General features: G+C 24.5%; 1 protein-coding gene across 8 annotated transcripts in view; it reads right to left on the bottom strand.

Moving 5' to 3' along the window:
• Nucleotides 1-17085, bottom strand: part of LOC102672345 (acetylcholine receptor subunit alpha-like) — a 277309-nt gene that overhangs the window by 39679 nt on the left and 220545 nt on the right. For all 8 annotated transcript variants that reach the window (XM_006615784.2, XM_006615785.2, XM_031510520.1 and 5 more), the window contains one exon: nucleotides 10182-10318. In XM_006615784.2, the coding sequence (XP_006615847.1) occupies nucleotides 10182-10318 (137 nt within the window). The remainder of the gene's footprint in view (nucleotides 1-10181; nucleotides 10319-17085) is intronic.

The raw sequence follows: 17085 nt of genomic DNA, 5'->3' as shown, positions 1-17085 counted from the left end.
ATATTTTTTTTAACAAAAATATATATAAATTTTAATAATTTTTATTTTAATTAAATAAATTTATTTTGTACAAAATTATTACAATTTTAAACATCATCGCCTACAAATTATTTCCAGACAATTTAATATGACTACATTGCATCTTTATTTTAAAATGTTTTTCATAATTTAGAAAATTCCACGTATTCCATCCTACCGAAACGTTGTAAGTAGATTATAGATTTTCATGAATTCATGAAAAATATAAATGTGCAAAAATCTAGAATGGATATAATATGAAAAAAAAACGCAAAAATTTTAAAAATATTTGAAAAAAATTTGATCTCGCATAAACATTTTCTCATTTTTATAATTCGTAAATTAAAATTCGTTGAATAAAAATGTTAAAAATTTTGTCATGATTTGTAAATTTGATATATTGTCATATTTGAATTACACCTTTAAAAAGATATGTTTAAGTAAGCAAAGGTATTATACGAATATAAGGGTGTATACTCGTTTATTCTTCACTTTTATAATTGAAATTCCGAACAATAAACTTTCAGTGAATTTAACGCTCGCCAATACGATTCCACTAAAAAGCATTATAACGAGAGCAATGTGGTTTACTTTATAATGGCATGGCATTGTACCGTATAAAATTTATTTCTGTTGTTTGCGTTAATAAAGCGGCGCAATTGAGAAAGAAACACATGCACACATATGCAAGTTAAGTATCAGAAATTTGAATTATTATCAAATGAAGTTTTTTCACACGGAAACGATTTTCTTAAAGTAAAAATTGCATTAAGAAATTTGTTAAAAATTCAATGATAAAATAATATTGATTTATAATAAGTCAATTTTAAATTTCATGTAATCTTTTTCATTTTTTGGATATTAAAGAACTTTATATAATTATTGTCAATCATAAATAGATTAATAAATTATTCCTTTTGTTTTATTATTGAAACATGTATTTTATTAGATAAATATTATTTTAACAAATTCTTCAATATTTAATATAGAATAATTTTAGAAGATGTAGAATAATTAATTCAATATTCAATTATAATTAAATGGAGAAATTTCTTTTTATAATAAAAAAAATAATATTGTTCTTGAAAATGGACATCTGAATTTAAATGTAATAATAATAAAGCAACTAAATATAAAATAATTTTTAAACAACTAAATAATCTTTCAAACAACTAAATAAACTATATAGACTAAACTATGTAGAATTATATTATTTCAAAAATTATTTTGATAGAAGAAGATAAAAAATTTGATTATTTATTTTTATCAATCTTTAATTAATAGATTTAACAAATCCTTCCCTATCTGATTCAAATAAATAAATTATTTAACAAGACAAATTTAAAAGTTTAAAAATATTTCGAATCAAAGAATAAAATGATTGAAAATGGATATCTAAATTTAATTGTAATAATAATAAAGCAACTAAACACAAGTGATGATTTTTAAACTCATTCAAACAATTAAATAAACAACATAGACGTTATACTGTTTTAAAAATTATTTTGATAGAAGAAGATAAAAAGCTGATTATTCATTTCTATCAATTTTTAATTAATAGATTTAATCAATTCTTCCCTAACTGATTCAAATATATTATTTAACAAGACAAATTTAAGAAGTTTAAAAATACTTCGAATCAAAGAATAAAATGATTGAAAATGAATATTTATCTAAATTTAACTGTAATAATAATAAAACAACTAAACACAAGTAAAATGATTTTTAAATTCTTTCAAACAATTAAATAAACAACGTAGACGTTATACTGTTTCAAAAATTATTTTGATAGAAGATAAAAAATTTGATTATTTATCTCTACCAATCCTCAACTTAAGAATTGGTTAATAAAACTAAAAAACTAACCAATTTTTCGCCTTCTTCATAAATTTTTCCCCAATTCAAACAAACAAATTACTTACGCAAAGCAAATTTAAGAATTTTTAGAAATATTTAGAAATCCTTTGAATCAAAGAATAGATCTAATCTAGAAAACATTTACTAACAAAAACATTTACACAAAACAAAATCTATCATCTACAACCCCTCTAAATTCGTTCAAACAACATATTTATTCTCTCTAAGCTAGAGAACAATTCCGCTTTCGAACGAATGAAAAAAAGCGACGAAGGAAATTAAAAGAAATCAGACGGAAGAAGTACAATAATAATTCCCTTTCAACATGAGTGCACATCATCAACGGGACACCGTGAAAATTAAATAAGATCTGAATAGAGTAATAGAGGCGCGGTTTCATCGTGCCCAATAATCGATCCACGTTTCCATTGGCGTTCGACCGTTTCGGATCAATTCGCGCGGTAAGCACGCGGCAATGCTCATAAATTTTTTCCTGCCGCGGCAGACACGGCTTCCGTTTCATTTCCATTGTCTCAGAGCGTGAGCGTAGAAGCGTAACCGGGATGCACGCGCGATCGATCGGAGCCGGCCCCCATTGTTTCGCTTTAGCGTCGGTATCAGTCGCGAGGGGCGTTCATTATAACGGCATTAAAACGCTTTCTCAAGGGGGAGGGGGCGATCTCCAGAGACGGAGAGGAAATTGCAACGAAAGCGACGAATGGAGGAAGAAGAAATAAAAAAAAAAAATAAATAAAGGAAAGAACGTTGCGTTAGAGGTGGCACAGTTTCACAGGAGTGAGGGGGAAGGGAAGAAGAAACGAACGAGAAATAGATGCTGGTCGTTGGTGACAAGTTTGAGTTAGGAGTTGAAGTTGGATGATGATAAAACGAGGAAGGAGAGGAATGAATAAAAGGATTGTCGTTATTAGTGACGATAACGTGTAAAAGATAAAGGATTTAGAAGAATAACGGAAGAAGAGAAAGAGGATTGGATGATATTAGAAGGAATGAAGAATGGCAAGCGAGCAGGAGGAATTTAAAAGAGGAAAGGAAAAGGAGACGAAGGAGGAAAGAATCCTTGTTGATGGCGAGATAGCGTGTTAAGGATAAAGAGTTGGAGGGCTAAAAAGGGTGTGTAGCTAGGAGGAAGATGAAAAGCAGCCGGAGACATTTAGCTTCTTCGACGTACGAAGATGGCGAAGAGACGACCTCGAATCGTAAAAGCGGTAAAACAAGACATTAGCTTTATGGAGTGGAAGGCGGTGTGGAGGGAGGGAAGAAAGAGAAAGAGAGTGAGTAACCATAGAGCTGGATCTTCTCCAAACCTACAGAAACTACCGGTCGTGTTTCTCGTTGTTAGAGCTGCTCATACAAAACTAAGATTTTAAAGTCGGCAACAAACTGCCGTAAACTGGGGCGCAACGATTTCTCCGGTTTCCGTGTTCACTCGTTCGTTATTAACGTTTCAGGACTTTTCAGAGGATTCTATCGTCGTCCTTTATTCCCTTTCTATCTCCCCTCCTCTCCCAATTTTATCTCTTTTATCGTCCCTTCTTTGTCTCCCGCGACGGATGTTTATTTTACTGCACCCGTAAAAAGAGAAGAACACCCGTGTAACACGTTCAAAGTCCCTGATACACGCAACGAAATAACTTTCTCTTCGTGGAATGAAAACTTTTGTCCCTTTTTTGTCTCTTTTCCTTCGTTCAGACGCTTTTAATTTCGTTTCGAAGCGGTGATATTTCACTAATGCCCCTACTTTCCTTTTGAAATAACCATAAATCATTTCCTCCATTAATTGGTAAACATCTGCTAAAAAATGTCTGCTCTTGAATGGATGTAAAATTATAACGTATGATAAATCACTTAATTTGACGAAAGAAAATGAAGGGATATAATATTATATATAAAATATTTTTCATATTGGATATGCAAGATTTATGTTTTTAATCCGAAATAAGGAGGCTTAATCGTTGTAAATGCTTGGGATATTTACCGCAGGCGCATATTCGAGCTCGAAACGTATTATATATCCTTTACATTAATAATCTCATGTGAAACTAACACGGATTGTAATGTGTAACATTACAAGTTTGCAATGTGAAGAACAAATATACACGTATATATATGATGAAAATCCATGAAAATCCATGATGGTGAATGCACTAGATTAGAACAAAACACGTAATAACAATGGTATTTTGCTTCTTTTCAAGATTTTAAATACAATCTAATTCCTTTTCTTGAATCTTGCATTGGATACATTAAATTTAATTAATAAATTTAAATAACAATTTGATTTAAAATATAGATATCATTTTATTTATTCATTATAACAATGAAGAAATTGATGTAACATACATTTTTCTTTCTTTTTGGAAAATAATAATCTGGAGAAATTGATTTATTAATTAAAAATAAAATTGGAGAATTCTACGAACTAATTAATGATTTAGTTTTGTTTCGAAAAGGGCGAATATTCATGAGGAAGAACAAAGCGATTGATGAATGGAAAGAGATAATGAGGAAATTACCGATTCAGAATTATGCATTGAATTTCTCAATTGTTTAAAGTTCATTGCAATTGAAAATGAAGAATATTAATGCGTTGGTATAACATTTTTTGGTAACTTGCTTATCGATATCAAATTTAAAAAAAAAACTATCAGATATAAAAAAAAACTTGAAATTAAAAAATTATATGTTTGACAATATATTTCGAGCTCATTGAAATCAATAAATTGAGCACAGCGATTTCGCTCTGATCTCGAATTTGCGTATATTTGGTCTTCTCTCTCGATTAGATCGTATTAAATAATTTAATTTAATCGAGCAAGCAAGAAAATACCTCCAAACACTTTAACAATTTAATAAATAATAAATTAATGGAAATAATTTGCTTCACACGAAATAATACAAGTCGATTAATTATCACATTAATATTGCGATTTCAACAATTCGAATTTTACATTATTAAAATTTTACGAATTGTGCGTATATAATTATCATTTACATACAATAAAAGAATATTTTTGTAATTCATCGAATCAACCATGATACGTACGTAATAGTAAATTCCACGGAGCAATTGTGGCCCATGTTCAAATCATGGCTCTGTAAATTACGGCCTGTAATCACCTTTAGGCGGAACTAGCATGAAACTAATCCTAAAACTTGTTTCTGGTTGGATGAGACGCGTTTACCCTATAGCAAGGATAGAACGTATTTATCTACGTCTGAATTTATAGGTTTCAAAAGTAACAAAATTGAACGTATGCTATGTAAAATAATATTATTTATTCATTATAATTTGTTATTATTATAATATATTCTCAATTTGTACGATTTGATTCCAATAAGAAAATTAAGAAAAATATATTTGTATCGTTCCTTTGTTTTATTGTTTGTAATGTTAATTTTAATGAATGTGATTGCAGTGTTTTTAATAAAAACTTTGAAGGTAAGATTAAGAAAATTGAACAAAGTTTATTGATTAATAAGTATTATATCTTTTTCAAAGAATACATAATTTTTAATAAAAATTATTTTTAATCTTTCAGTTCTTAATTATTCTCATATTTAATAGTAGTTATTAAATATAGTATATTATATGAATATCAATGATTGATATTGATGATAAAATAAGTACTTATATAATAAAATTATTAAATACTCTTTACAATTAACAAATTACAAGTTAATTAGAATAAATTCTTATCTTTTTGTATAACAATCAAGTAAAAATAATATGTAAAAACTTTTTTAAGATGTATAACACTTCTGTTAAAATGATTTTGAATTTTGAAAATAATTCTCTAAATGACAAATAAATAGATATAAAAATTCTAAGAAAGATAGAGAAGATCAATAGAATGAGAATGAAAAGAATTTTTCGAATAATATTTCTGGAATGGAAAATAGTACATATGCGACCTTTAGAACTCGATCATTGACATATCCACGTTGAATTAATATCGGCACTGCACATTATAAACGTTCCACTCGAACTAGCCTGCCTACCTGTTCAGAATAAGGCTCGTATGGTCCATTTGTGTGTGATAACCCAGATCCGAAAACAAAAACCTTTTGTTTGGCGGTTGAATATCACGATGACGCACTTTGATAATCAGGAAGACTTTCGAGAACTTTGATAAGGTGCGAGGAAATGAAACCTCGAATGGTTTCAAATGAAATCGGGCCATTTTTCCCTCCATAAATATATGCATATTTACATTTCTTTACATTTTAATCAAAGCTTTTACTCGTGTATCATATGTCGTGAAAATAAAGAATTCTTTTTTGAATATGTGCGATTACATATTTTATCATATATATATATATTTTTCTTTGCATTTTAATCAGTATTTTTAGCTGTGTAAGATTTACGTTACAGAAGTGGAAAAAGAAAATAATATTATTTTGAATATTGCACAAAGAATTCTTTTTTAAATATATACGTATGATTAGATATTTTATCAAATATCATGTATGTGTATGTATTCTTTGCGTTTTTAGTTGCATTGCTGGAAAAGAAAATAATAAATAAAATGGAATTATTCTAAACAAAAATTTTCTTCCTTTAAATATATCTTATTGCTAGATATTTAATCCATAAAGTGAAGTGTATACAACTTTGATATTTGATATATTATTTTTTTAAATTAAAAATATGACAAAGCATAACAAATTTTTGACAAATTTGATGTATCTTACTTTCTACTATTTTCTTTTTTCTTTTTATATGGAGAAAAGAACTTTTTAAAAAAATGTGACACATAAATTCTCTATAAAATATCCTTCACTATAAATCTTTTAACTAAAATAAAAGATTTTCTAAAGTGAAAAAACAATATTTCTAAAGTGAATGAATGTAAACAATAAAAAATCGATATGCCATTCCATTTAAAAAAATTAGAAACAAAAAATTTTAAGTCTCATTAAGTTAATGATATTCTACTAATTTATTATTTAATTTAAAAACGAAAATATGTTAGTTTTAAAAAAAATAGATTATTAACACTTTATAAAATTATTATCATTCAAATTGATAAAATCGTATCTTTAAATAGTTTCATTATCACAATCGTTTCTTTTTATACATTCAAAATGATGAAATTGAAGTTCCATGCTCAGAACATGGCACGTTTGATATCTTGTTTAAATATTATACGGAATTGAATCGTTTCGCTAGGAACAGTATGCATGGAAAGTAGAAAGATCACTGTAAAATCTGACGCATTTGTTGTGAAAAGTTTTGCGGTTTGATTATTCGACGTGAGTACGTCGTGCATTAAATTGGAATTGCGTCGAGATATGTACAAATTATTTCATGTAATTGAACCAAAGATCTTGGAAGAATAATAATAATTATAATAATAATAATTTAAATTTTGCGAGGGAAAACAATGTTTCAAATGAGGCATCATTGATGCGTGCGCTGAAGTGGATGATATTTTAGAGATTATTCGCAAGATTATTTCTATTTTTTAAATGGAATTGTACATTTTTTAATATAAAATATATATTATGATTAATCATTTACGAATTTATTTATAGCTTATATATAGTTTATATATAGTTTTTGTTTTAATCTAATATATGGATTATTAGTTTCTTATATTTCTTTTTATTAATTTTATTTTTCTAATCTATTCATCTTAAAGATATTAATTATAAAAAAACTTCACTAATTTCATTAATTTTTGTAAGTTTTTCTTTCGTATAAAAATTTGATATATTTTTGTCGATATAAAAAGTATTTGATATATATATAACTCAAAATAAAGTTTATGTTTATACAAATACAATATTATTGATTTACATAAATAATTTTAATCATATACCTATAATATGCATATTTTTTCCATTAATAAGTCACTGATTCAAAGAGATACAAAAGATACTCAATCTTCTAAATTTGCAAAATTTAGAATTTTAAAAAAAATTAAAAATGTAAAAATAACTCACTAATAATAATAATAATATCAATATAAGTTTAATTCATTTATACACGAATATAAATAATCTCAAAGAAGCATATAATTCAAATCTTGAAATCTTTCATTTTTTAGATTATATATCATGAGGAATGCATCGCGTTTAATTTGATTTCGTCCCATGAAATTTCGTTCTATAAAATCACATCTGAGCCTAATTACACGTGACGGAATCCGTACATCTGGCGTACGACGAAAAATTTCAATATTAAGAAAGGCGAATCTATGCAGGAGAAAATATCGTAGAATGACGAATGGCGGAAAATCGAAGGGGAAGAACTCGGTCATAAATCCTCCCTTGTAAAAGCAAATGACTATCGTTGTTACGAAACGCAAACTTCACCTGTGTGTATTGTTCCTTTCTTACCAAGAGGAATACCAGAACGAATAATTGTCACGATTTGCATAGTTCTCGTGCAATGCAAATTTGTAATCTTTATTTTACAACGTGTTGTAATTTATATCACGATGAGAAATGTAATTGCAGTTGTAAAAACACAGAAACGCGAAAATTAAAACGCAGAAAAAATATACACAGAGATGTATAAAATATAGTAGCTCGCTAAAATTAAAGAAAGTTTTTTGAATGATATATTATAGAGTAATTTATTTTAATTAACTCAAAAATTCTTTTTTGTTGATCTCTGATTTTTATTGATCTTTTTAGAAAGATTGAACCAAATTTTTTCATTAAAATTTTGCTTGGGAATTTATTTTATGACAGAGTAATAAATTCTAAATATTTATTGTAATTTAAAATTTTTTTCTACTTTATATCTTTACAGAATTATTTAAAAAAAAATATATGAAACTGAAATTTTAAACATTGTTTTCATCACTTTAAAATGATATTGTGATAAAAGAAAAATTGTTCTATAACAAATTATTTTTCACAAATAAATTTCATGAATAATAAACAATTTCTTTAAGCGATTAAAAATCTATCAAGATAAACGATCATTAAGAAATATTCTTGAAAAATTGAGAAATTTTTAACGTTGAACAGTGATCCTTTTTTGCGTTCATTAAATTTGAATTTAATCGGTCAAACTTTTTTTCGATAATGTCAATTCAAGTCAAAGAGCTTATTATCTTTGCTCTTGGTAATTTCAAGTTTGATCTTCATCTTAAATATTAAAGCAGACTCCCCTAAGTACTTTGAGTTCTCTTGACCCCTTACGATATCTTCTGTGGACTTCATATCGAATAATGAGTTGCAAAATTCAAACATGACTATGCAAGAAAATTTCAAAATAATTTCATGCTCTTCTTGATTTATTTAATATTTTAAAATAAACATGAAATTTCATTAAGCTGAAGAATAAAACAAAGAAATATAGAATGCAACATTCTATGAAAATTTACTTCATATTCGATAATCTCGACATATAAAATCGATGATTTAAAAATAAATACAACAGCAATTTATAAAAAGAAATAAACAAGTTATAAAAATAAATATTTTTATTAATTCACTATATTCAATGCTATTATAAGATCAAAAAATATCTGTTTACGATAAATTCAGACAGAAATCGACTAGCAACACAGAAATGTATATTACTTGTTTCTTCCCTTTGGTAATTCTAGAATGTTTGTACATGAAATATGTACATACGTATATAGAAGTTTGTTTCTGAGCAAGAAGATGAGCGACAGTTATGAGAGTAGGAAAAAGGATGAAATAAATTGAAGATTATTGGTTTTTTTTAGAGATAAATTCGATTTTAGATATTTGCAAATCATTATAAATATTAATATTAAAAGATAATAATATTATGTACTCTTTCAGATTGAATAAAATATGGTACATCATATTACTGATATTATATAATATTCCATATTATACTTTCTTCTAATCCCAATATTAATTTATATAAAATTTATATAAAATTAGTTAAAAATTAAATTATATCCATTGAATAAAAATTATAAATATTGTACAAATTGATTTTATATAACTAACAAAAAAATTTTCTCGTAGCAAATTTCTTTTTTTTGAACACTTTAATAAAAATTACGTAAAATAATCTTACGTATATTAATTCTTTCGAAATAATATATATTTCTTAATACAAAAACAAATTTTTCAATTTGTCCACGACTCGTTCGACATTCGCATCTTCATTTAAATGGTAAGAACGAACAAGTGTCGAGCTCGATCGATTTCAAGCATTTCTTAAAAATCTTCATCGTTTCTTGAAAAACACTTTGGATTTTTTATGCATATTTTTTATGTGATATACCCAAGAAGTATCTTCGATAACAGATGGCTGTTTGAGTTGCTTCCAATATATCTGGAACACTTACCTTATCGAAACGAGTATCATGGCGAATATCAGGTACTTTCCAAGCAGCGGCACGACCAGCGACGTAGGTGGAATGATCTCGACGACCAGCAGGAAAAACACGTGAAGACTGATGAGAATGGAAATGGAGAGCGTGACCTGTAACGATGAGTTATTCGATTAAAATTTATCCTATTTGAATTGTCCAACGTTAATTGTGGAAATATTGACAGATTTTTGTAATAATTTTCCATAAAAAGAGATGTTTGTTTTATTACATAAACACAGTAAAATACTATTTTTAAGAAAAGTGTGTTAGAAGAAATTGTTGTTATTAACAGTTTTCAAATATTTAAATAAAATAATGATAAGTAAGATTATTATATATAAAAAAATTAAATTATTATTCTTCTCTCTTTTCACGAAATAGGTCGCTGATCATATTCAATATAATATTTTATATTTAGAGTTATAAAAAAAAATTTGTTTACAAAAGTTGTATAGTAAATAGAAGGTAATGATATGAGAGTAATTTTTTTTTTATAGATAGTTCAAAATAAAAGTTTATTTTTTTATATTTATTTTTCTATTTTTAGTTAAATAGCAGATGTTTATATAATAATTTCATTATTCAGCGAATTATGCCTTATTTTTATTGATAAATTTTGAATTAAAAAGGGAAAATGAAATTCTCATTTACCAAGAATATCAATTAGATATTCAGGGCTATATCGATGTGAATGTGTATTTTTTCACATATTTATTGATGTAATATTATTAGATTTATTTTTTTACTTGTTGCCAAAGAATTTTGACTGATTATTAAAAATCATTGAGTGGATTAGACTCTTTATTTTATTAATTATTTTATTTTATTAATACGTTATTTTATTAATAACAGAGAAATATTATATTTAAAGTAAACAAAGAGACCTTGGTATTTTCGAAAATCCTTCACTCACAAAAAAGAATTATTTTTGTCTCATAGCTTCTTTTCTACCATATAATTTTTTATAGACAAAGTTTCTTTATGATTCTAAAAATAACGGAGATATTCAAGGTGATCAGAATTATTGCCCCACTTTATATATTAATTAATAATATTAATATTAATATTATAATCACTATTTAAATTTATTTTTTTTCTTTTCATTTCTATTTATTTATTTTGATAAATTATATTTTATATCAATTTATTTTATTCATGTTTAATAAAGATTAATTATTGTAATGCAAGATTTTATTTCATTTATATTTTAATTAAAAATAATAACTAGATTTATATTAATGTTATCTATTAGTATTATCTTGATATTAATATGATATGAAAATATTAATATGAAAATATTAACATGAAAAAAAAATAATTTGAATTATTCAACATATAATATAACATATAATAAGTATGTTAAAAAATATGAATAGATATAATATTGTTTCCTAAATTATTTTTGTAGCATAATGTTTTTAAAGACAAAATATTTATTATACTCTTGATACCATTTATTTCAAGAAGATATTTACTTTTATAATTAACATAATATTACCAGTTAAAAATTAATTTAAAAAAAAATTATAATATTTAACTATATAATAATTTAATAATTATTATTATTTATTATTATGACTTTAATTTTATTTTCTATAAATAGAATGTATATAAATTGAATATTTAATTTGTTTTTCCTTTGAGAAAAATTTTTTCAATTATATCAAAATGAATTTTTATTTTTCTTGTTTTATCAGGATTCTTCTGACAAGAGACAAATTAAATTTTATTCAAACAAGACATTGTAGATGTAGTGGGCTGGAAAATTTGATATGAATAAAGAATATGAAACAGGAATAAAGAATAAATAGAGGATAAAAGAAGATGAAATATTAAGTAAAGTTATTAAAATTATTTTATAAAATTATTTAATAAATAACACTATAATGTGAAATTATTATTCTGTATATTTATATATAATAAATATATTATTGTTTTTTAATGTATTAAAATTGTCAATTTTAAGAACCAAAAATTTTATTTATTTAATTCGTGATAAGCAACAAAAACAACAAAATGATGATCAACTTTATAATATCAAATAAACAATAAATAAATAAATAACTTAAATTTATGTTATAATGTACTTTAAATTTAAATATTCAGAGAATCAATAAATTGCATAAATTTCATATTTATATTGCCAAATGCTATAAATTAATTATATAATTAACTGAATACAACAGTTTATTATAGTGACTTAATTACTATTGCATTGAAGTATTTTCACATTTTCATGTTAAATTTTGCCATTATATATTGCTTATTGTAGAAAAATTTATGTCAATTAAATAAATATTTTCGTTTTTACTAATTATAAATTATTATAATTCAAATGCGATAATTAATTGTCAGAAAATAATTGACAAAAAATTAAAATTACAATTAAAGAGTATTATTGCATATATCAATAATTATCAGCACACAATGTATTAATATCAATCATTACATTTCATTTATTAAAGAGAATTTTAATCTTAATAACTTTACGTAATATTGCTAATTTTCTCGGTTTCTCTCATTAAATTCACTCATTTATATTCATTCAAATTCATTATTCTTGTTTCATATTCTTTATTCGTGCCATAAATACAAATTTTATATTAATGAGAGTTGTTGTAAATAGATGGCTAAAAGAACGAGGAAAAAATATTGCAGTTATAATAGAAAATTTTGTAATTTAAAAAAATTTCTTGATTAATGGAATGTTGCAAACTTAATATGATATTTCATTATTTTGAGGCTAGTTATTTTCACAAGAGAATATTATTTGTTGTAGGGATATTCTGATGAATATTCATAATATATTCATGATATTTTTCATAAAAATAATTTTTGATTGCAATTTTATGATTTATAGAAAAACAGAGTTATTTTTATAGGTTTCTAACATATGTTACAACAGATTTCTAGACTTTTTAGATTTTTTTTGTCAAATTATGTTAGCATTTTTTGCAATTATTAAAATCTGTAATTATTTAAACAAGAAATTTGCTAAATTTATTTTTGCATAGTATAGATTATTATAACAAAAAATATTTGTTATAAATATTTATTATTTTTATTTTTATTTTTTACTTCTATGGGACTTTATATTATATCAATGTTATTTATGAATAAATTGTAAATTTTGCAATTGTCAATTTATGCAATTGAAATAGAATATATATATGATATAAAATATATAATATATATATATTATATATAAAATATATGATATATATTTGCATAATATATATTTGCAAAATATTATTAATTCCATTATATTCATTTATTTACTCTGATATAAAATTAATTTTTCCATTTATTCTTTCTAATAAATTTTTTATCATTTATCTGAAAAAAATTTAAAAAAAATTGTTTTTTACGCAATATATATCATTATATCATATTGGAATCTCTCTTGATTCTTTTATAAACCTATCAGAATTTTTTCAGTTTTCAATATTATATCACAACTAAAAGTTTCATAAATATATATATGTATATATATAACATATTTCATTTAAATGAATAACAAATATTATCCTAAATTATTTTCATTAATTTATTATATCATTTTTATTAAAAAAACCTGTTGTTTATTCAAACCCTCGAACATTTTAAAAAATGTATCTCTTCTCAGAATTATTGAGTTAAAAAGTCATAAAAAAAGAAAAAAAAAAGAAAAGAAATGTTTGCTGGAGAAATAATGCCGCGGTCACGAAAACACGAAACTCCGAATATCTTACACAGTTACCTCGTCGCGACACGTTTCGCCGTTATTAATCCAGAATTTCCGAGTTACGTTTCCGGCCACGAACAACAGAATCCATCGGGTTTATAATACGTTAGCACACAGAAGTGTCTTCACCGTTACAATTGGGTCAATATTGTTCTATATTGATAGTTGACACACCTTCCGAACTCACGGTAAATTGGATCTTGTCTAATATCGGGAATAAAGAGAACGCCACCACCACCACCACCACGATTCTGCTAAACTTGAACGTATGACACATTTGCGGAACGGTCTTGTAATTCGATTTATCGGCAAGATGTGCTCCTTATTCGATGTCACGGAATAATTGAAGCATTTAGCTAAAGGAAAGAAGAGTAAAGACGTTCAATTTCCCCCCTCCCCCATTTTTCGAATGTTTTTTGATTCGATGTTTTAATCTTTTTTTTCGAGAACAAAGTAAGAAGAGAAAGTAATAATAAATGGGAAGAATTGAATTCGATGATTAGTGAATCTTATTTATCTTATATCTCCGTGAAGAGATATTTTTCTTTTATTTTGTTATTAAATGAATGAAATGAAAACGTTGAAATCGATAGTTATAATTTTGTTGTGAAAGAGTATTTTATTTTTTATATCATTATTGTAATTAAATAAAAAAAATTTATTATATTATAAAAATAAAGGTACGGAATTAAAGTAATTTTATATGTTCTTTTAAATGGATTAATTGGAACGAACGATTTAATCATTTCTTTGCAAGATAAATGAATGTTGTACCATTGAGAAGAAATTTTATTTGGAAGTAGTTCGAGTATAATTGGTCAGACGCGTAGTATTGGACATAGAATATATTTTATGAAAGGATTAATCGATATTAATTTTTAAAATATATATTCACTATACAATTGTAAATATTAAAAAAAAATAGAATAAGAATAGAAAAAATAGAATAGGATTAAAAAAAGTTTATATTTCCATTGATTGATATTCAATTTCAATTATGTTTTAAATTGTCTCTGTTTATAAACAAGAATAAAAAATGAAATAATATGTTATTTAACATAAAATTATTAATTTATTGTTATTATATATAATTTTATTAATATATCTAAATTATATATTAGATTAGATTTTAATTATTAAATTAATTTATTGCTTTTTTTTTTATATACAACAGTTTTATTTCAAAACTTATCCATTTAATTAGAACACGAGAAATAAATATCTATTATTTTTAAAATGGATGATTATCATTTATAAAGAAATTTTGAATATTGATGATGTAAAAATGATTGTTTTATCAATTTTCATGAAAAATAACTTTATATCACTTTTACAATAAACATCATATAATTTCACAAATTATTTTTAATTATTCATATTACAACGAAGAAAAAGAAAAACTTATAAATTTTATCAATGAAAATGAAAGAAAGTATCCATTAAATTTACATCCTTATTTAAAGCAGACATTTTCTTCTATCTTATTACATTTCCCGTGCTTTTATGAAACACGATGATATACGAGGAACGTGTCAATGTGAAGAGTGAACGCAACTAAATTAACCTGAAAATTACCAATATCTATATATTCTCATATTCAAGGATTATATATGTCGCTACGTGTTATGGTCGGAATCGCCATTAAATGCTACGTGATCATCAACTGCAATGGTCGTTAACTGACAGTGCATTTTGTACATGGGTGTGGCACGATATTGCGGAACGATTGGTGAGCCTTTGCGTGATAACGCCGCTGTCTATTTTGCTCTATTACTAGTTAATCAGAACTCACGATGACCAATTGATAATATCATAACATTGCGTTCTTAGTTCTAGTTAGTTATTATTAATTAGCTATTATTAATTAGTCAGAACTATGTATGAACAATTTGACGATTGAATTTTTTAACGATATATATTTTGAAGACATATTTAAATATTTTTTTCTTATTTAAATATATATTAAATGTACAAATAATATTTGTAATACGTTCAAAATATAATTTAATAAAATTTGTATAAATCTTAAAAGATTCTCATCTTAAAAAATATTCTACTTAGATCATTGAATTTGTTCATTGATCATTGATTATTAATATTAAATGATAATCATTGATATTAAATGAATTTTATTAATTGTAAAATGGAAAATTTTGATATCAATAATATTTTAATTACATGGTTCAGAAGCTAATCAATTTAGCTGTATTAAATAAAATAGGTCACATAATTCAAGAATATCTTGATTCTTTGATTTCAATTGCCAAACCAATTAAGTCATTACCTAATTATCAAAGTAGTTATTTAATTGACTTATTAATTTTAACAATAAAACAATTTTTAAATTATGAACATATCAAGAAAATCGTTTCTTTTATAATAGAAATGAAATTATGAGAAAATAAATTTTGATTATTTATATTATTAAATAAATTTTATGATGAAAGAGAATTTATCAAATATTTTCTCCATTATTATTTCTTTTTTCTCCTTGAAAAGAATAATTTGTTCTTCTTTATTGTATAAATTTTACTTATTCTTTATTCATTTAAGACATTACATTTACTAATGTTATCATTTTTAGAATGATAAATGATATCTTTTAATAAATAAGATATATTAATATTAGTTTTAGAATGTTTAAACATTCAGAAAAATTCTTATGAAATTGTTTGAATGGTCAATGATATAGTTCACATAAAAGATTACATTTTGTACAAGTTTCGACTTAGTCATAGTGTAACAGATGTCGCAAAACATACATATTCGGTTTACACTTGACAAAGTATATTGTGACAGTTTGTATTTACTATCAGAGTTTACAGAGTTTCTCGTTGAAAATTTTAGACTTTGAAAAGAACGTTCAACATATTTATACAGGAAACTGAGTTAAATGGGGAAAAATTTAGAAATTTAAGAATCGACATGTATTTAATATTTAGTACAAGACAAGTTTTTAAAATAAGATTCGTTCGCAAAGAAGAAAAATATCACGATCATAATGAGATTATAATCAATTATACAACAGATATAGATATTTGTAATTTTTGTTTGATAATTATAATAAAATTTATATAAAAATTTATTTTTATAAAAATAAGTTAAAATAAAATATTTAATATCAATTAAAATAACTTTTTTTATTATTTTTGA

The sequence above is a fragment of the Apis dorsata genome, unplaced genomic scaffold (genome assembly GCF_000469605.1).
Source record: "Apis dorsata unplaced genomic scaffold, Apis dorsata 1.3 scaffold_235, whole genome shotgun sequence".
Lineage (NCBI taxonomy): Eukaryota > Metazoa > Arthropoda > Insecta > Hymenoptera > Apidae > Apis > Apis dorsata.
The sequence above is the reverse complement of the archived record's forward strand: the minus strand, read 5'-3'. Positions and strand labels throughout refer to the sequence as shown.